This window comes from Trichomonas vaginalis, chromosome V, assembly GCF_026262505.1.
Source record: "Trichomonas vaginalis G3 chromosome V, whole genome shotgun sequence".
Taxonomy (NCBI): Eukaryota; Parabasalia; order Trichomonadida; family Trichomonadidae; genus Trichomonas; species Trichomonas vaginalis.
In genome coordinates this window covers 5265809-5287341 of record NC_067207.1, presented here as the reverse complement: position 1 = coordinate 5287341, position 21533 = coordinate 5265809, and the positions used below count along the sequence as shown (strand labels likewise).

General features: G+C 34.1%; 7 protein-coding genes and 1 pseudogene across 8 annotated transcripts, besides 5 other annotated features; 3 read left to right on the top strand and 5 right to left on the bottom strand.

The window, feature by feature from the left end:
- Nucleotides 1-6794: part of a mobile genetic element that runs on past the window's edge.
- Nucleotides 251-4273, bottom strand: TVAGG3_0282100 (annotated as a pseudogene). Its single transcript has one exon. A coding segment is annotated over exon 1 (4023 nt).
- On the bottom strand, nucleotides 4483-5248 carry TVAGG3_0282090 (protein of unknown function, DUF4106 family; the record flags this gene model as incomplete). The annotated part of the gene is made up of 1 exon (XM_051228880.1): nucleotides 4483-5248. A coding segment is annotated over one exon (766 nt), but the record flags the coding sequence as incomplete, so codon positions are not given.
- Nucleotides 5721-6573, top strand: TVAGG3_0282080 (attachment subunit-related family; the record flags this gene model as incomplete). The annotated part of the gene is made up of 1 exon (XM_051228879.1): nucleotides 5721-6573. A coding segment is annotated over one exon (853 nt), but the record flags the coding sequence as incomplete, so codon positions are not given.
- Nucleotides 6694-6794: a terminal%2Cinverted (terminal inverted repeat of Maverick-3 transposon ID:TVAGG3_0282070).
- Nucleotides 6795-6942: 148 nt separating this feature from the next.
- Nucleotides 6943-6965: a terminal%2Cinverted (terminal inverted repeat of MuDR-5/MuDR-6_TvMULE4 transposon ID:TVAGG3_0282050).
- Nucleotides 6943-9268: a mobile genetic element.
- Nucleotides 7817-9265, top strand: TVAGG3_0282060 (MULE transposase domain-containing protein; the record flags this gene model as incomplete). Its single annotated transcript, XM_001326809.2, has 1 exon — nucleotides 7817-9265. The coding sequence occupies one exon, from the start codon at nucleotides 7817-7819 to the stop codon at nucleotides 9263-9265; it is 1449 nt and encodes a 482-aa protein (XP_001326844.2).
- Nucleotides 9269-9559: 291 nt separating the features above from the next.
- Nucleotides 9560-11210: a mobile genetic element.
- A 717-nt stretch (nucleotides 11211-11927) lies between these two features.
- On the top strand, nucleotides 11928-13382 carry TVAGG3_0282030 (major facilitator superfamily transporter; the record flags this gene model as incomplete). Its single annotated transcript, XM_001326808.2, has 1 exon — nucleotides 12029-13303. One exon carries the CDS (start codon nucleotides 12029-12031, stop codon nucleotides 13301-13303), a length of 1275 nt encoding a protein of 424 aa, XP_001326843.1.
- A 578-nt stretch (nucleotides 13383-13960) lies between these two features.
- Nucleotides 13961-15687, bottom strand: TVAGG3_0282020 (protein ubiquitination; the record flags this gene model as incomplete). The annotated part of the gene is made up of 1 exon (XM_001326806.1): nucleotides 15021-15533. One exon carries the CDS (start codon nucleotides 15531-15533, stop codon nucleotides 15021-15023), a length of 513 nt encoding a protein of 170 aa, XP_001326841.1.
- Nucleotides 15688-15942: 255 nt separating this feature from the next.
- TVAGG3_0282010 (protein dispatched-related family) lies at nucleotides 15943-16476 on the bottom strand (the record flags this gene model as incomplete). The annotated part of the gene is made up of 1 exon (XM_001326805.1): nucleotides 15943-16476. One exon carries the CDS (start codon nucleotides 16474-16476, stop codon nucleotides 15943-15945), a length of 534 nt encoding a protein of 177 aa, XP_001326840.1.
- A 6-nt stretch (nucleotides 16477-16482) lies between these two features.
- On the bottom strand, nucleotides 16483-18930 carry TVAGG3_0282000 (protein dispatched-related family; the record flags this gene model as incomplete). The annotated part of the gene is made up of 1 exon (XM_001326804.1): nucleotides 16483-18930. The coding sequence occupies one exon, from the start codon at nucleotides 18928-18930 to the stop codon at nucleotides 16483-16485; it is 2448 nt and encodes an 815-aa protein (XP_001326839.1).
- Nucleotides 18931-21533: the final 2603 nt, after the last annotated feature.

Here is a 21533-nt window from a genome sequence, read left to right as displayed (position 1 = left end):
AGTTCATTGACAGAATAGTTCTTTTATACAAACAATGGAAAATGTTATAGAATAGCAATATTTGCTGAACCAAAATATTTTCATAAAGCAAAGAAAGTTGTATAACTGAAATGGTGAAAGTTTCTTGAAGCAGACAAAAATATAACAACAAAACTGACCGATATTTCTAAAGGTAAGTTTATAATACAATACTATGTCAAAACTGGCGTACTGTCAATATTTGACGGAGAGAAGTCAGTTCAAGAACAACTTACTGACCCGCTGCAAAATCTGCTCGATGGAAGCTGTCGTTATACCAATCTGAGGAGCCCCAGCAGGTTTCATCGAACGAATTTTCAAAAGAGCATCTTTCCGTGAAAAGTGCTATTGGTTTTAAACTTCTTTGCTTTCAATTCATCTGGACCGTCTCTGTCACCAGTATATTGTATTTGAACTGTACCAACAGTTGAAATACCACCCATAAAGTCTTCTGAGTCAGCAAATGGAATGCCAAGCCAAAAGTTTGAACGGTCTCCATTTGTATATTGAGTTTTTTGACCTCCTGTATGAGTCCATACTTTCACATATGGCATAATAGAACTTTGCATTTCAGGGTTAATGGTTGTTGTGAAGTTGTTGTTAAAGTTCATAGCATCTAATGTCAAGTTGTATGACCTCATATCCTCAACTGTAGAATATTCTTCTCTTGGATAATATTTGCCATCTATGTTTATATGATATTTAATACCGGGGTTGTAGAAACAAGAATAGTCATTTATAGTTCGTCTGAAAAGAACAAACATAGTATCTGCATGTTCATTGCAGTGTTAAGGCAATATCTGTTCTTGCACCTGGGTCAGCACTTTGGTTTCCAACTTCACCTGCAAAGTCTTTGACAGATATTTGGTGTATAGGGAACAAAGTGGAACTGCAATATATTTGGCAGCTAAAGCATTTGAAATATCTGGGTCCAACATATAGACTGCAAGTCTGCTTTCTATTCTCTTGCATTCAAATTTTTCGCATGTGAACTTAACTGGGTCCCAAGCAGTTCCAGCAGCATTGAAATAATAGTTTACTTCAGTGTTGAAGTTTGAGAAACCAAAGTCTAAGTCAACTTTGTCTTTGCAAAATTCGGCGAATGACGTTTGATTCGCCCCCTTTACGTCTGTAAGAGTGAATGGGTCTTGCGTTGGTGCAATGACTAAGTTATTTTTGCTTGGAGTAAGTTCGATAGAAATTTTTCCTGCCCAGTTTGGCAAGTATCTTAAAAACCTGAAGATGAGAAAAGACAAAGGAACTCTAAGTTTCAGTTTTACTTTGGTTACTGCTGCTGCAGTTTGTCCAGAAAGGTTAACATAAACTCCTGGAACGTTAGGGTCAAGTCTTCTTATTTTCTCAATAGTTGCATACTGGTCTGTTTGTTCTCTAGCTTGTGGTTGTACTGAGTTTCTCAAGCGAACCATTCATAGTTTGCCCATGTTACTGTTTGGACTAAGTCAGAGTTAGAATATATCTTATATCCCATGAAAACTTCTGGAGCATATTGGTATCCGACATAGAAAATTCCATTGCAACCTTTCTTGTCAGACAACTTGGCAGAAGGTTTTATTTCAATGTCTTGTTCCACGTATAAGAAAAGAGTTGTCAATAGAAATAATATGAAACCTGTCGCAAGCAATATATCTGTTGTTTGAAGAACCTTCTCCAAACTCACCTACGTTTCCATAAGAAACAGCAGTTGTATATTCGTAATTTCCAGGAACTATTTCTGACCTTCTAATGGCATGTCGCATTCGTTATACCATTCGGAAACATTTCCATTCATGGCATCCAAAACTGTTGGCGTTATATTCTGAGCGGCGTACATTTCATATGGGTAAAAATATAGAATAGTTGGATTATATGTCATAATAGAACCCACGGGACCAAGCTTTACTTTCTTCCTGACTGAGTGTTTTAACTCTTCTTTTTCCTTCATTGCCACTACTTTCACTAGATGAAGTTACTTCTTCACTACTTCTACAACTCTTCTCTTTGGTGTCGCTTTGGTAAACTTGCCCTCTGCTTCAAGTTGTTGCATCTTTGCCTCATGTTCATCTAGTATTTTGCAAATTTCCCATGCTCTTTTTGCCTTTGGGCTCTGGTCGCCCATCTCAGGTAACCTATATCCTAGAAAGAGTTTGGCATAGTTTGTTGAGTCTTCGCGTATTGTTTTGCATGACTCTTTCCTGAGTTTGCGGTTCAAGCTCTTCAAACAGGCTGTCCATATGGAATAAGCTCGTTTCCAAATATATGTTTTTGTAGCCATTCTGGTTTTTCTTTCCATTTACCAACAATATCTTTTGTGAATGGGAAAGCTTCTTACCCAATCTTTCAGTCTTGCGTCATTTATTTCCGTAGTTGGTTTTATTTTGTCAAGGAACATGTTTTTCAATACTAACATTTCTTTGGTACTGTCCATTTGAGTTTTCTTAAATATTCATCCCTTCTCGATTCATCGCCTGCAAAGTAAGTTTTTATGACATTTTGTAAACTTTCGTTTGCAAGGTCATGTACAATAGGTTCTCTTCCTTCTCTGTCCTAACTCTCTTTCTAAACTCTTCACCAAATATACCATCTTATGGTTCTGTGTAGTTCTTTGAGATAAATGTTCTAGAACGTCAGGTGTTATATTTCCATCAGCCATGTTCATTTCATACTGGTCCAAAATATCTGCATCTTTCATATCTTTCAATGGCATTAAAGCCGCGCTTAAAATACCAGCTATATCTCGTTCACCATTCACTTCCATTGCGTCTACAACTTCTTGGAATTGAGGTTGTAAGTTTATGAACCACCTATCCGGATTAGCTTTATGACCCCATCTCATTGTAGTTCCATGTCTGCAGAAACAAAAGTAGGTCTGTTTCCATCTTGGCTAGGTTCTGAATGAACTTTAAACAATGTTTCATTTTATATGTTTTCTTGAAATTTAACCTTTTATTTTCACCGAGTTCATCCAAAGATTGAACGTTAAATGCTCGTAAGTAAAAAGGGTTGTTGTATTTGTGTACATTTTCTTTCAGTACTTCCATTCTATGCTGAATATTTTCATCTGGTGTTGGAGTCTTTTGTATGTCGGCAAACATTTTTCGATATTCTTCTACTGTGTCAGCCGAATTTTTTTTAGACTCTTGGAAATATTCCATATTCTTCGCATACACTTGTTGAGGGTCAAGATTTTCCGGCTGTTCCAAATCTTCATCTAGTTCTGTGAGTTAGTTTCCAAAGGAGGGACTTGTTCGTTTCCTTCAGGCTCTTCTAGCTGTTGTTGCTGAACTATTTCTTCCATGTCTGGTTGTATCTGAACTTCTTCCTGTTGAGTTTCTTGTACCTCATCTGCTGGCATTTCATATATTCCGAGACCGTTTTCAACAAGTTCCCTATCTAAGTCATCCGGACTCATAAACCTTTCTTCTTTCGTTCCGTCTCTATTTTTTACGCGTTTCATGAAGAGAGTTGTATTGTCATTTAGCTCTGACACCAAATATCTCGGAGTAAATTCGTTCATGTCATTTGGATGATATGCTATTAAATCATATCCCTTAGCGAGCTTGTATTTTCCAGGTTTGAGATTATATCCCATTTGGTGCTGAACCATAAAGCTAAATAGGTTCGGGTCAGTATTTCCTTCCTTGAACTTTCTAATAGCTTCTTTATATCTGTCACTAAAGTCAATAGTATCTGGGTAACTATACTCTTCCTTCAGCATTTTTAAGAATTCTTGGTTTCCTTGTTCTCTACTTCTTTTATGTCCTTGCTCTGGTTGTGGTTGTTGTTGTGCAGGGTTTTGAACTGTTGGTTGTTGTGTTGGTTGTGCTGGATTTTGAACTGTTGGTTGTGGTTGTTGTTGTGCTGGTTGTGGAGGTGGTTGTTGTGCTGGTTGTTGTGTTGGTTGTTGTGTTGGTTGTTGTGTTGGTTTTGGTGCATGCCTGTGTCTATGTCCATGTGACGATGTAAATGTTTTAGGTAGTCCTGGTGCAGGTGCTTCTCTTGGAGGGTTTGGTGGTATATAAGTTCCACTAGCTAGTATATAAGTTCCACCAGCTGGTATATAAGTTCCACCAGCTGGCACATATGTTCCATCTGCAGCGTAATGTCCTACCTGACTTTTCGTTCTTAAGAAAGCATTTACTAGGTCTGTTTTGGTCTGTTGTAACTCTTTTTCTTGACTTTCCACAACAGTTGCTCTAACGGCGTCATAGGCACTTTGAACTGCCTGTCTCGTTGCTGCATCTGTTATTTTCGTCATATTTTGTGCTACTTCTTTTAACTCTTTGTCGAAACCTTCAGACTTCAGTTTCTTTCCAGATGAGAAGTCGTTCACTTGTTTCACCTTACTATGAAGAGCTTCGAAGGCGTTCTTAAAGTCAGCATTTGTTAAAGCTTCATTTGAACTGTCTTCATCCGCTTGTATTTTTGTCCTTATTGACCCTATGAGTTGGGCTGCTTTAGCGTTGGCTTGGGCATCTAACCAGTCATTGTTAGCTTTTATATATTCTGCGCTTTTCATTGCCTTTTGCATGGCTGCGTCGTTATTTTTACTTTCTTGTGCTAAGTTTTCATACTGTACGGTTTGGTTTTGCAACTGTAAAAGTTTTTCTGCCTTTACATTTGCTTCAACTTCTTTTTTATACTCATCGCTTTCCATATATGTCTTCAGGGCTTTTTGTTTTATCTCTTCATCTTTCAGTACTTTATATTGAGTAGTATGGTTTTTCAAATTTATGACATCTTGTTCCATTTTTGCTACTTCTGTTGCTTTTTCTGACACTTTTTTCGCATATTGCTCTGTACTTAGTTCTTTCAGTTGTTCTTCTTTCTTCTTTTTCTCTACGTTTAACTCATTGAGTTTCTTTGTGTGTCTGTCATATTCTAGTTTCTTTTCGTTTTCACTTATTTGCTTCTGTATGTCTATGTTTGACTTTTTGACATCTGTTATTTGATTTTTGAGTGAACTCAAATTCATTTGACTTTGAGGGTTATAGGCTGTTCCGTCTGCAGCTCCACCATAGCCTGCCATTTTCGCTAAAAGTGCCGCTCTTAAACCTCCACTCTGTGCACCAATGACTCGGTTTAAAAGCATAGGATTGCTTGACATTTGTTGCAACATAGTGGGGTCATTCAGCATTTGTTGTTGCAACTGTTGTTGTGGTGTCAGTCTTACTATTGGATGTTTCAATGCTCTCTTCCTCTTACGTATATTCTTACGTAGCTTACGTGGCATTTTAAGTGAAGTTAAAAAGCGGCTTTTGACAGATGTTTATATGACACTTTTTGTTCAGCACAAAAAACTACTCGGTCAAAGTGTTGTCAGTTTTGTAAAATAACCGTTCTATCTTGTTTTAAAATGGAGAAAAGGCTTCTCAAAGTATACTTCCTTGGAACGCCTGTAACTTTTCCTGTAGCGACGATAGACCCTTACTTGTCCGGACAAAGTTATACTATTTTGAGTGCTCTACAAAAAAGTCAACGGCGACGACTCTCAAAAACCGTTGTGTAAAAAGTTTTACCGTTGGACAAAAAAGTATATATAGAAAACAAAAAACGTTTATAGTTCATTCAATATTTGAGATGGAACGGTTTGCCAACGGTAACTATTAAATAAAATAAAAAAATAGAGGGGGTTACCGTTGACAAAAACGGTTTATTTCAAACTTTTCTATGAGTGGTCCGAAAAAAACAGTTCATTTTTCATAATGGAAGGAAGAAAAAGTGTCGCAAACAATTCGTCGACTACCTCTGCAGTTAAAGTTCCTACAACTTATGTCTCACCATTCTCAAAACCCTTACGACCTCCTATAATACCAAAGCAAGTCCAATCAGACTCAAATCAGACACCAAACATACGCAAAGTTCAACTAAAAACTTACACTCCTACAGAACCAGAAGGTGTCTTCTCATTCTCAACAACAGAAGCAAGATATAGAAGACTCATTGCAGCTTATCCAAACAATTTGTCCTTAACAGACAACAATGACTATGATAGATATTTCAAAAGTATAATAAAACCAGTCGAAACATTAGAAAACAAAGTTCAAAACCCGACAGTAATGGTTGACTTTTTCTTGTCGAATTTGCCTTATGTTTCAACTATGATATCTCTTCAAGCAATTGACGAGTTCATTATTTGCTGTGAACCAAACTTAAGAGAACAGCTATATGAAACACTCAACGACTTTCGTCCTTATCCTTTAACTTACAATTGGAAAGAAGATGAAAACAAACGCGGTTCTTTCTCCTGGAATCTTTCCATTGTTGCTCCAGCTGGTGTAGCTGCACATCCATTCGAAATATATCCAAAATTGCATTACGAAAACAATATGCATATTATAACAACAGCCGCTTTAGAGATTCCTGAACGGGTGCCAGATGGAGAAGAAGTTTCAATAATATCTGTTCAAGCAAACCGAGTTGCAATGCCACTTACAGTATGCAAATTCACTCACTCAAGCAGACAATTCTATCAAAATCTTGAGTTCGTTTTTACTGGCACAGCCAAAATGCTTCTCAAAAAACCAGAACAAACCACAATAACCATCTTCTTATCTGGTTATTGTGAAGATGAAGACAATTCGGACGAAGAAGAAGAGGAGGAGGAGGAAACAAGCGAAGACTCAGACGATATCCAGTTCATTTCCATCCGTAAAAAACATTAAAGCAAACATTTCAGAATAAAAACTTCATTTTATACTAACATCTTCGGGGCTAGAGGGCACGAAGTGCCTGGAGGCCCCATTACCTTTTTTTTTTTTTTTTTTTTTTTTTTTTTTTTATCAGTCATAGTATTGTTTGACAAATATACTATGGTGAATAATCAATGATGTATATGCGACGAATATTCGTATTTCAAAATCAATAACTGTTCTAACAGATGTTAAGAATATGTTATTCTATATGGATGAGCATTGATCGTTCCATGGGGCGGCGACAAATTTGCCCAGCCAGTAAAGTATTCAATTTTTTTGCATTTTTTTTAAGGGTGCACACGAGAGGATCATGTAAACTTCAGAATTTAGCTTCTTAACTTAAATCATGGAATGTCTCAAAGACAAAAGTAGCATACAGCATGTAAAGCTAAAGAAAGATAATCATAATTAATACCTTAATTTTTAATATTACGCATTTTTAGGTGCAAAATTTAAAAACATTCTAATACAATAGAGCAGTTTCCAAAAGTAGCATACAGCATGCAAAGCTAAAGAAAGATAATCATAATTAATACCTTAATTTTTAATATTACGCATTTTTAGGTGCAAAATTTAAAAACATTCTAATACAATAGAGCAGTTTCCAAAAGTAGCATACAGCATGAAAGCTAAAGAAAGATAATCATAATTAATACCTTAATTTTTAATATTACGCATTTTTAGGTGCAAAATTTAAAAACATTCTAATACAATAGAGCAGTTTCCAAAAGTAGCATACAGCATGCAAAGCTAAAGAAAGATAATCATAATTAATACCTTTAAAGTTTAAAATCTTGATTTTTTTTAAAATCAAATATTTATAACTTTAATACATACAGCTTAAACCTTATACTTGTTTTCTCTTGTGAGAAAGCAATCTTACAAAGCTAACAATCCTAAAAAATAAAGAATTAAAATTTAATAATTTAATCTAACAAAATTTCTCTCTTTATCCTTTTGCACTCTTTATATGCAACTCAAATCCATCATATAATATTCCTATAATACTCTTGCCTCAAACAATGACGAACAAACTGCTATTCTCATTTAATTACAGACCAAATCTATTCAAATTTCTGAATTTTTAATTTTCATTTCAATTTCAAATGGAATTAGAAGAAGAAACTATCTTTACTGTTATGGATCTTTGTAAATTTGGAGTTAAACAAGAAATACAAGCACAGTATGGATATGGTGAACGTGTCAGGAAAGAAAGATCTCAGATTTCATTCCACTGCAAATATCCAAAATGTCCTGCACATTTTAATGTTGCAATCTTGGATCAAAATAAATACAAACTAATCAAAATAGTTGAAGAACATGATCATTCCGCCCCAAATGACAAAAGTCAATATTCGTCTGTCTTTTATCGCAAATATTTAGAACATTACTTCCAAACAGATGACAATCAAAGAGCGATAGCACAGCTAAATGCATTCAAAGATCTTGAAATTCCTCTTACAGGTCCGTCCATTCCAGAGATGTACGCTCAAAAACCACGTGCAATCAAACGATTTGCAGAGAGAATACATGCTCTTCAAACTAGATATTCTCCTGACGATGTTGTGTCATTGCAAATCTTTGTTCAGACAGTACAAGAAGAATCTCCAGATGATCTCATTGCATTTGAAGTCTCAGACAATAATATGTGTTTCTATTACGCGCCTTTTGAAGGCAAAGCTTATGCGCATAGTATCAAGACATTTCATATAGACAGCACCTATAAATTGTTGCGATCAAACATTCCATTGTATGCATTTACTGGCAAAATCAAAGATTTTCACATTTTCCCTTTTTTATGTTTCTTTTGTCAACCAGACACTTATCAAAACATTCAAGTTTGCGTGGGCTCCTATCTCAGATGGGTAACAATTGAGCCAGAATACATTAGCATGGACTGTGCTCCACAGATAGCTCAAGCAATAGAAGAAAGCATTCCACAAGCTCAAATACTTTGGTGCGGAGTACATGTTCTTCGTGCAATTCTTCGCAAATCAAATAAGTTTTCTTCTCAAGAAAAATTTGAACAATTCTATAATTTGATGAAGGATTTAGTCTTCAAATTAGGTGCAGAACATGAGGAAGAAGCAAATGCTGCCTATGATCAAGTTCTGGAGTTGCTCGACACAGATCCAACAGCATCTCAATACTTTAACAGACAATGGCGTTACAACATATCAAGATGGATTGCTCGTGACAGGCGTGAAGGCGACGCAACTAACAATATTGCCGAAGCTCATTTTAGAGCACTCAAACATGACTATTTTCCTGATCGAAAAAATCTCAGAATTGATGATGTTATTATAGAAATTTATACAAAAGTGATACCATCTTTCGTTATCAAACTCAAAATTGATCAAAATCCAGCAGATGACCGTGTTATTAGGATCATGGAAAAAGCAACTAACGCAGAAATTGATGTAAAAAGACAAAGAAAAATCGAGAGTATTTCAATGCTCAATAGATTGCTCAATGCTGTTAGTGATGACTCAATAGATCCCACTAAAATATATCCTACCTTGAAAGTATTATTACAAAGAACTCATTTTATTTAATTTGAGGATGTTTTATTGTCGTCTGGAAAAGTGACAAAATTATTATTGTCGTCTAAAAAGGTGACAAATTATTATTGTCGTCTGGAAAAGTGACAAAATTATCATTGTCGTCTAAAAAATAGATTTTTCAAGCATGTTTCGGTACCTAAATAAAGGAAGAACATCAATTCCATCTATGTATATAGTATGCAAACACGCATGATATATGGAGTAGCTCTTTATCTGGCTAAAAATCCTATTATTTGAAAATTCGCATTGTCGTCTAAAACCGCCAGACGACAATAATAATACCCCATTTAATTTTGATTTTAATTTTAGATTAAATATTATAATTCCATTTTAATTTTTTAGGATTGTTAGCTTTGTAAGATTGCTTTCTCACAAGAGAAAACAAGTATAAGGTTTAAGCTGTATGTATTAAAGTTATAAATATTTGATTTTAAAAAAAATCAAGATTTTAAACTTTAAAGGTATTAATTATGATTATCTTTCTTTAGCTTTGCATGCTGTATGCTACTTTTGGAAACTGCTCTATTGCATTAGAATGTTTTTAAATTTTGCACCTAAAAATGCGTAATATTAAAAATTAAGGTATTAATTATGATTATCTTTCTTTAGCTTTGCATGCTGTATGCTACTTTTGGAAACTGCTCTATTGCATTAGAATGTTTTAAATTTTGCACCTAAAAATGCGTAATATTAAAAATTAAGGTATTAATTATGATTATCTTTCTTTAGCTTTACATGCTGTATGCTACTTTTGTCTTTGAGACATTCCATGATTTAAGTTAAGAAGCTTTAAAAAAAAAGCAAAAAAAAAAGTAATAAAATAAAAAAATTTTTAGTATCGATAATCTGAAATATGTTGTTTACTTAAACCGCGAGCGAAGCGAGCGGCTTAGTTTCGTAATTTCGTACAATCTTTTTTCGAATTTGTTCTTTTCTTAAGCCGCAAGCGAAGCGAGTGGCTTAGTTTCGTAATTTCGTACAATCTTTTTTCGAATCTGTTCTTTTCTTAAGCCGCAAGCGAAGCGAGCGGCTTAGTTTCGTAATTTCGTACAATCTTTTTTCGAATCTGTTCTTTTCTTAAGCCGCAAGCGAAGCGAGTGGCTTAGTTTCGTAATTTCGTACAATCTTTTTTCGAATCTGTTCTTTTCTTAAGCCGCAAGCGAAGCGAGTGGCTTAGTTTCGTAATTTCGTACAATCTTTTTTCGAATCTGTTCTTTTCTTAAGCCGCAAGCGAAGCGAGCGGCTTAGTTTCGTAATTTCGTACAATCTTTTTTCGAATCTGTTCTTTTCTTAAGCCGCAAGCGAAGCGAGCGGCTTAGTTTCGTAATTTCGTACAATCTTTTTTCGAATCTGTTCTTTTCTTAAGCCGCAAGCGAAGCGAGCGGCTTAGTTTCGTAATTTCGTACAATCTTTTTTCGAATCTGTTCTTTTCTTAAGCCGCAAGCGAAGCGAGTGGCTTAGTTTCGTAATTTCGTACAATCTTTTTTCGAATCTGTTCTTTTCTTAAGCCGCAAGCGAAGCGAGTGGCTTAGTTTCGTAATTTCGTACAATCTTTTTTCGAATCTGTTCTTTTCTTAAGCCGCAAGCGAAGCGAGTGGCTTAGTTTCGTAATTTCGTACAATCTTTTTTCGAATCTGTTCTTTTCTTAAGCCGCAAGCGAAGCGAGTGGCTTAGTTTCGTAATTTCGTACAATCTTTTTTCGAATTTGTTCTTTTTGTCAACCGCGAGCGAAGCGAGTGGCTTTTTATTTAAAAAAAAATTTTTTTTCTTTCTTACTTTTTTTTTCCCTTACTTACAAATTTGATAGTAACTTTCCAAATCTCTCTATCATATAATAATAAATTAATCTATTTTTTTTTCAAATCTGACGCTTTACATTTCTGATATGTAAACCTGTCACTTTTCACTTCACTTCACTGGGCAAGTTTGTGCCCCCTCATCGTTCCATCAGATTGATTTCCTCTGAATTGAGAATTTGATTCTTATTCGTCATTCGTTTATTTCGACGATACTATGCATAAAGCAATTTCTGCAGATGTATATCACGAGAGAATATTGATTGTCATGTAATCATTTAATTTTCATGTGTGGTCATTCGCTCATAAAATTAAGCCTTAGAATGACTCTCAATAAAACAAGATTTGATCATTCCAAATGTGTGTCAAGAATAAATCTATCCTCTTGGATTGAAGATCGATTTTAAAAATTTTGTTTGGATAAAAACTTAGATTTTGCGGCATATAAGCTAACTCATATAGTAAAATAGATATATCTGATTTCTATCCTTAAAATTCTTTTTTTCGAATAAATTTTTGATTTTTTAAAAAATGATAGCAATTATATTACACTTAAATATTTCTAATTGTAAAATGTTCATCGTTAATTTTAATTGAAACAGTTTATTTTTTGTGAGGAGATAAAAAACTATAGTGATTTTGATCATGTAAATGTGTTTGTAATATTAATCATATGAGATGGTTTGCGCTTTCAAATTTTTTAATGTAAAATATGGTAATATATCATTAAAATATTAAAAGTGAAAAGTGAAATGTTTTTATCGTGATTCGTTTTGAATGGTTTGAGAGAGTCAAAGATTTTGATAGAGTTAGATTGAATGGTTGTTCGACCATAAATTAACAATCAATCAAGAATCTTATTATATGTTTGAATTCATACTAAATTACTATTGAAATATTTTGAAATGTAATGTGGTCATCGGGTTATTGAAAAATTGATTCGAAATTAAAATACAAAATGGGTTTCTTCAGGAAAGAACTCCTGTATGTTTTAATCTTGGTATGTGGATCCACATTTGTTGGTCAGTCTCTTGGTTACTATTCTCCAGCAGGTCCTCAAATTGTTCCAGATCTTGGTTGGAAAGATAGTACTGGTACATGGTTCAGTACTCTAAGCTCACTTACAGCCATTATTGGTGGTCCAATTACAAATATCATTGTACCAAAACTCGGAAGAAAGCTTCCATGTTTCATTTTCTCATGCATTGCATTAGTTACTTGGATCTTGATTGGTATCACAAAGAGAAGTTTCTCATGGTTAGCTTTTGTTGCCAGATTCATTCAAGGCATTTGCGTCGGTGGCTTATCAACAATTTGCTCAATGTATATTGTCGAAATTTCTCCACCAGAAAACAGAGGACAGTATGGCCCACTCCACCAGTTCGGTGTTACTCTTGGTATGGCATACTGCTATTTGCTTGGTATTTGGTGCGGATGGCGTTTAGTTACTTTCCTCTGCATGGTTTTCACAGTTCTCCTCTGCTGCCTTATCTGGTTTGTCCCAGAGAGTCCCGTCGTTTTGGCGCTTAAGCATCAGGAAGTCGCCAACATCAAGAAAGAAAGTTTATTCCAAAAGAAAAACACACCTTCCATCATTGCCGCATTCTTCTTCATGTTCTTCCAGCAGTTCTCTGGTATCAACGCTTTGGATACAAACCTTGAAATAATCTTTGAAAATGCAAAAGTTGACCTTAATCCAAGTGTCTGCGCACTTTTAGTCGGTTTATCACAATGCATATCCACAGCTAGCGTTACTTACGTCGTTGGTAAATTCGGAAGAAGAATTCCATTCGTCATTTCAGGTTTTGGCCAAGGTGTTACACTTTTACTTACATGGGCTGCTGGTGTATGGAATCTCAGCTCAATCATTCCAATTGTTGCCATCTTCCTCGATTTCTTCTTCTTCGGTCTTGGTCATGGTCCAATTCCATGGTTCATTTGCCCTGAATTGTTCGAAGATAGTGTCAGATCATTCGCTATTTCCCTTTCTACAGGTCTTAACTGGCTCTTCGTTTGCATCGTCATTTTAATTTGGCCACAGATGGAGAAAGGAATCGGCGCAAGCTGGGGCTTCTTCATTTTCGCTTGGATCTGTGTTGCTGCTGGTGTTTGGGGTATCTGGTGGATGCCTGACACTCAACAGCCAGAAAATGATGACACACAACATATTGACAACCATTCTGAGGAAGAAAACAAGAAGGAAGCTCCTCAACCAGATATTTCCGAATTGTAAGCATCTTATTTTTGTTTTGACTTTAAAATTTACTATTCTATCGATATTATCTTACCTCGGATTGATTTTGACTCTGATCTTATAAATAAAAAACTATCATTTATAAAAAGTCAATCTAAAACTATCAAATAAATGAATATTAGTATAAATTTGAATTATAATTTTGAGATTCAAAGATAAAATCTGCAGTTAATAAAGTGAAATCTTTTACTTCATGATTTGTGTTCATAAATCAGCATTGAATGTATATATAACTTAATTGTTTGAATTTTATTGAGATAAATAACAATTTCATTCATATCAAGCAATAAACACTTGTAAAAATGTTTCATTTAACAATAGATTTGATGTTCTGTCTAAGTGAAAATCAAGAAAATTAATTCTTTGCAATATCAAAATCAAAAGACGAAAAAGTGCATTTACTTTTTAACAAGATGAAATTTGATATTGAATCAAAACAATACCACACGAAATTAACTCTTTCTCGACCTCTAAAATCAGAGCAAACAGTTACACGGTCAAAACAAGCCAATTTTATTGAGGAATTTTTCAACAATACAATGAAAACTGTTTGCACAGTATCAACTATATCGATCATAACAGTGAGATTAAGTACATTTGATAGATTAAATATGTTTTTATTTACTCAATCCTTTTATTATATCCTTGCAGATCAAACAAAATGAAGAATGATGATAAATTTGAATTTTGGAAAAAGGAAAACTTTGTTTATAAATTCAATTTTATTCTTCAATGAATATTCGAATTATTGCGTACCTGCTTGAACAAGAAGATTCAGGATCTTTTTGTGATTTTCATTTTGATTTTGTTTTTGTTTTGCATAATAAAGTGGAGTTAAGCCCATACAGTCTTTATCATTAAGATTAGCATGAATTGAAACTAAATATTCGACAACTTCAAAGCGCCCCTCGCTTACTGCGATCATAAGCGGAGTGACATTGAATAATCCTTTTTCATTTTTATTACACCCACTTTGAACGAGAAATTTAACTATTTCAAGATAACCTTTTTGTGATGCAATATTGATTGGATAGTTTCCAGTCTTATCTTGTTCATTCGGATTTGCTCCAATTGAAACAAGATATTTGACTACTTCAAGATGACCTTGAAATGTTGCAGCATAAATTGGAGAAACTCCAAGAAAATTCTTTTCATTCGGATTTCCTCCGACCGAAACAAGATATTTAACTACATCAAGATGACCTTGTTGTGATGCTGTAAAAATGCAATTTCCTCCATCTTTTTGTTTAGAGTTAACATCACAGCCAATACTATGTAAATATTTAACAACTTCAAGTTTTCCTCCCGTTGATGCAACAAAAATTGCATTCATTCCCCTTTCTTTATCTCGCCAATTTTTGCTAAAACCATTATCAATTAAATATTGGACAATTCCAAGATGCCCATAGAATGATGCTAAAAGCAATCCATTAAATCCACTTGCATTGGCCACATCTTTGTCACAATCTGCTTCAATAAGAGATCTTACAAGTTGAAGATCTCCTTGAACACATGCCCAAAGAAATGTAGTATATCCTTCCTCACCTTTCTTTTCACTTAATCCACATGCACATGAAAGTACCATTATCAATTTATTTCCATCATCTGATATTTGTTTAAGGTAATTATAAGTCTGCATCATTTCAAAATCCATAGGCATTTTAATTAATTTTGCAATTTTACTAATTGATTGCTGTCATTTATTATTTTCATTATGGCATTTGAATATATCGTCCATGAGTTGTGCATTTTGTTTAAGAAGTGTTGATACTTCATTTTGGAGTTGTTCATTGTTTTTGTTGTTAAGTGTTGCGATTTCATTTTTAAGTTGATTGATTTCTTCCTTGAATTTGTTATTTTCATTTTCAAGAGTATTAAAATCGGTCTTATATTGATTTAAATAATCAATTAAGTTTCCAGATGATTTAAGTTTCAAAATACTTTTGTAACTGTCGAGAACGTTAATCACGTCTTCGAACGAATTAACTGAAACATTGCACTTACGAACAAAACCATAAATTTTAGATGAATTGTATTTCGTTTTACCTTGCGAAAGAAGAGTTTGAAAGTCATTTGGGTTTAGATTTGTTTTCTCTAAGACTGTTGGAATGTCATTTTCATCAATAATATCGTAAAAGTTTCTTTGATCGATGTATGATTGTATATTGTTCGCAATATAATCAAAATCGATAGTAAGACCTCCACTCATCAAAAAAAAATCTGACAGTTAGATTTTTTATGCAAGATTAAACATATTATGCTCATACATCATATATGAATTTTTTATTGAAGAATTATTCTGAATAGCAGGAGGCAGAATTTTCAAAAAAAAATTTTTTTTCATGGTGTCACATGAAAGTTTGATAATAGAGAATCGATAATATGCATAATTAATCATTTTTCACAACATAATAAAAGATAAATTACATGTACAGTGCAGTTTGCGCAACTTTGTTTCTCTCCAATAAACTTGAAATCATATTCTTCGCGTCTGTCTCTCAAAATTTGAGTGAATTTAGATCTATTTCATATGTTAAATCTAAAAAAATGTTATCGAGTTTAAAATAGTAAAGTCGAAATGCTTTATTAATATATTCTATAAAATATTCTCTATAATTTTACACTTCATCTTTTTTGTTGCTTGATTTCGAAGACTTTTCAAATGAGAACAAGGCAATGAGAGTAGGAAGGATGACGAAACCGTGCAAAATACCGAAAACGCCAGATCCGAGAAGGAAAGAAGCGAAAGGTGGGAACAAAAGAATTGCGCAAGGATAAAGGAAGCAAGCAGCGACCAATGTAGTAACAAGAGCAGAAGAAACAGGGGTAGCGAAAGAAACCAAAGAATACTGGATCTTTCCGAACAATGACCTATTAGACTTATCATGAGCAATAGCAAGCATTGGCTGAATAATGAAATCAGCGCAGAAACCAGCAGCGATTGAGATCATGATAGCTTCATTTGTACCAATAGACCATCCTGTGATGTACATGATACCCATAATCAACAAACAAGTGCAAGACATTGAATAAACAACCATCAATGTATATCCAATTCTCAATGTCGAACAGAAAATTACGACAGCGCCAATAGCGAATGAAATTACAACAGTTTCGAAGACTTGTTTAGGAAGCATGTCTTCAGTAACCATTGCATTTCATTGTACACCAGTATGGAAACCATCTAAACCAGCTGCTTGGCAAACAGGATCATATTTAATTCTGTTGGCCAAATTCTCACATTTGTCATATAAAGTTTTCTTTGAAGGAACACTTAGATCCTGTGGAATGAAGAGATTTGCCTTCATACCGATGTATTTAAGGGAATAGTCATCATTACTGAATCCGATTGTATCTGCTTTGAGAGATCCTGGGACATAAGAATCTGGTTCTTCATACAACAACTCAGACAAAAATACCTGCCAAAGCCAAGCTGTTTCTTTGTATTCTGTTGGAGTAATAGGGAACTTTTCTGGAATGGAAATGTTCAATGCGAAAAGAGGAATCCACTTATCAATCCATTTATCAATTGAGAAAATCCAGTTCCATGTTTCCAAAGGAGAGACACCGAAATTAGCTGTTATTGCATTATCAATGATCTCCGTATCATTTCTAATGATATCCCATGCCTTGTGAATACATAACTGAACATTTGGATCTGTTATATTTATAGGAATGAACTCAGCTCTTCCGTAATTATCAATTGTAAATCTATCTTTGAAACTTACAACTGGTTTTGGTTTGAGTCCCCAGACGTAGACAAAAGAGAAGTCATCTAAAGCAGTTGAGAAACCATTGTATGCAAGTGAATAAGCTCTTTGCAATGGATGGTTATCAGGAAGGAATTGGAGTTCTGATTTCGTTGGAATCTTCATTGCAAGATATCCAAAACATGCTGTCCATGCTGCGAAAACTAAGACAATTGGAAGTCTGTAGTGATACAAGAAAGGAGCGAGTTTGTTGAATACGAATCTCTCGTATTTGGTGTACTTTTCGATTGGTAAACCAGCAGCGTTTACATTGAAAACAACACATTTGTGGAGGAAATCGAAAAGTCCTGTATGTGGATATCTCTGATGTGAATCATCAGCTTCATCACGTGTTTCTAGTTGAGAAACAGACTGTATTGTATCAAGCATGTCATTGTGTTTCTCCCATCTCTTTGCCCAGATGGAAACAATGCCTAAATACCATGTAAACGTGACAATAAATGTAAACAACAATAACATGAAACAGAAAATACCAAAGAAGTTCATGATTCTTACTCCTGATGAAGAAAGAGCCAAGAAAGAAACAGCGGATGTTGTAATTGATGTTGACAAAGCAATCAAACCTCTTTGGAGTGCGTAAGCGAGTCTTAATTTGTTGTTTGTTCCATAAACATTTCTCGACTGCTTGAACAACTCAAAGATGATGAAAACACAGTCAGCGCCAATACCACAAATTAAGAACAAACCAATGACATCAATGACATCGACATGTGTGATGCCAAAGAACATTCTAAGGCTGCATAATGCACATGGAATTGGGAAGAAAACACCAATAACACCAAGTAACGATGTAAAGAATGATCTCTGTACAATTACTGCGAAAACAAATGTGAAAAGAAAAGCTCCAATCAACCACCAGACTTGTTGAAGAATAAGAGCAGCAATCTTGAAGTTCAAACCGAAGACAAAGGCAGGATATGCATGTGTACCATATGGAGCACGCTCTGAGAAGGCATCTACTGGTTGTTCGAACTTTACTTGCCATCTTCCGAGTTTATCTTCTTGTTCCTTCTGACGATCAGCTTTATTCTTGTAGCCTTTAAGAGGAAGAGCAAATGGATACATGGATCTAAGTCTACTTGAGGTCATTGTCTCATTATTATAATCATTTCCGACATAAGTAGCAGTAAGACGGACTTCATCGGCTCTGTAGAATTCCTCGAAGAATGATTGGTTAAGCATGTCTGGAGTTGGGTTCGTAACGTTGTACTGGCGCTTGAAATAATTCTTGATATCTGTAATGATGGATTTGAAGGCAATACAGTTGGTATCTTCTTCTAATGAGGATAGTCTGTTCTTCATGTAGTCTAATAGCTTGTAAACAAGATCTTTTCCGAAGCCTGGAAGAGAATCCATTGGAATCTTAAAGCAAACATCGGACCAACCTGGAATTGCGTGCATTTCATCTTCCATCTTCCAGATTTCTTGCATAATTCTGTAGTCTAAGATGTTTTGTCCCTTTCTTTCGAAAATTACAGCTCCCATCTGTGTCAATTGGAACTGATTTGGTAATTTAATTGTTTCACCGAACATGCCGAATATTGATCTGTAAGTATCTTGTTCGGCACCAACGTATGCATCCCATTTTTGTGTGATTGAATCACCATTCCAACGGTAATAGTTAGAATTAGCTTGTGGTCTGATACCATAGACAAGTGTAAGATACAATGTAAAGAACAAAGTCATAAGAATAACGCATATTATTGGAACAAATGGGTGATCATAAATAAAACTTGCATAAGCTTTAGCGTAGGAGTTGAGTTTGAATCCCTCATCACCTTGAGGTTCATCGTTTGTCTTTCCGGACAGCAGGGGAGCTGTATCCGGTTCTGACATTATTGATTTCGCGTCATCACTGCATTTACATGAACTGAGAATTATTCGTGCATAAAATCATTGATGTCATATATAAAGGTGGATATATTTAATTGGATTATAACCTTTCAAAAAATTAAAAATAACATCTGAAATTTCTTTGTGCATGGAACGATTATTTCTCATTTTTCAAGTTTCCAATACATAATTACTATTTGATGTTATAGTAAAAATTTTTATTTAAATTTCTCCAAAGTGTGGCCAAGACTTTACTCAGAATCATAAGTTTTCAATGTAAAGTATTCAATCCTTTCAATTTTTGAAAGGAAAATTAGGTCATGCTTCTTTGAGTTAATCTTTTCAATTTCTACCTGTGATTCCGAATTTTTGGAATCAATTTTTAGTTGTTTGTTAATGCTATCCCAAATATAGTTTAATTCGCATGAAATTGGTTCATTTCTTAAACTTTTTTCGTGATCGATTGACAAGTAACTTCATTTAGCGATTTAACGCTTCATTACTATTGCTATTTTAAAGAACTATTTATTTAATGGTGTTCTAATCCGCCGATTCAATATTTAATTGTAAAATCGAAAATTTATTTCTTATAACACATATTCAAGAAAACATTAGTAAATCTCTTAATACTAATGCTATTTTAACTTAACTATTAGCGAACGGTTTCAAAAAGAAACGTCTCTAATACCCTATATTTCCAACTCTTGGAAAATTTTCATGACCCCCTACCCAGGGTCCTAAAATGGGTATTTTCCTCACACAGACACCGTGGTTTTTTGAGCCGGGAAATAAATAGCGCAGACAGTTTCTACATATAGAGACATGCTTATACTTAGAGTTTGACGGGAATCTAAAGTGATTTTTTTCTGCATCGCGAAATCTAATGCAATCTCAAAATCATGAAGAAACTGCGAATCGGAGCGCAATTTTTTAATATGTTAATATATAAAGGTACCCCTACTACTGCAAATGCTTCAAATGAAAATCTAAGAAATCAGATTAATTTGATCACATTAGTATAGTATTGGTCAAACCAAAAACTCATATGTTGATATATAGCCTATAGATATTCATATTATCTACTTTTCATTGAATTACATAAGATTTAATAATCTCATAAATATTCTTTTTAATTTTCCAAATTCCGTGTGCATTTAGATTGCCTATACCTGTATATAATAATTCTAGAATGGTTTGGTTAGATATTAAGTTTTTTAGATTAATATTTTAACATTTGATAAAACAAGCATTTGTTCCATTTTAGAATCGCCATTGAACTCTAGTTTGACTAACATGATGTTGTATGATCAAATAAATTCTAACTTCATGAGATAAATTTTGAAATTAGAAAATGCGATATCTGACTCAAATATTTATCTGAACACATTTAACATTCAATGATAAACTAAAGTACTATACAGCAGATTCGATTTGGCTTATATTTTATATAATCAACAAATAATCCTATAAAATTGTGCTATTCACGTTGCTCAAAGATGTATTGAACATTCCCTACTTGTGTATTGATAAAATTAGATATAGATTCTAATGTAAATCGATATTTTGAAAATTCATATATATTTTGTCTTGGTTTGGCATTTGATCGTGTTGAAACCGGAATTGCAATATATATCATCTAAATATATAACTATCAAAATATGAGCTATAGATTTTTAAATTATTCTCCTGAATATGAGTGACTAACATAATTATATTGAATTGAGTAGTAAGAATCATAAATATTAGAATCTGACGATAATTTATTATAACTTTATATAGGAACAAGATTATAAATGATGATGAAAATAAAGATTAAATTTAAATCTGAAAATTTGAAAACATTAAGTGTATATGATAGCATTACAAAATTAAATTTTATGTGGAAGAGGAAATAGAGGAATTAGAAGTATTATGAGAAAATAATAAGATATAAAAACAAGATTCTATTAAATGAGTTAATTTATAGAAAGGAATAACAGTGTGAATGTAGTAAATGAATGTTTTCATGATGTATTATTGAAATCTTAAGTTTTGTTAAGAAGATAATAAGGGAATCAAATTTTGTATTAGGAAGTTTGACCGACAAGAGTGTACACTCTTGTCGGTCTGCATGTCTCATTCGGGAGACATTGTCACTGCATGTCTCCCAGAATGAGACACTCTTCCGCATTCATAACTTGAATGCGGAAGTTTGACCGACAAAGTGTATGTGCACTCTTGTCGGTCTGCATGTCTCATTCCGGGAGACATTGTCACTGCATGTCTCCCAGAATGAGACAATCTTCTGCAATCAGAATGTGGTTGCAAAACTTTGACCGACAAGAGTGTTGTGCACTCTTGTCGGTCTGCATGTCTCATTCCGGGAGACATTGTCACTGCATGTCTCCCAGAATGAGACAATCTTCCGCATTCATAACTTGAATGCGGAAGTTTGACCGACAAGAGTGCACAATACACTCTTGTCGATCTAAATGTATCTTACAATCAAAGACACTTTCATACAATCTTTTCGAAGTTAAAAAAAAAATTTAATTATTTCTTTCTTTTGTTTATTAAATCGCCTTACTCACGTACTAATCTCTTTTAGAGACTCTATCGAGCTATCC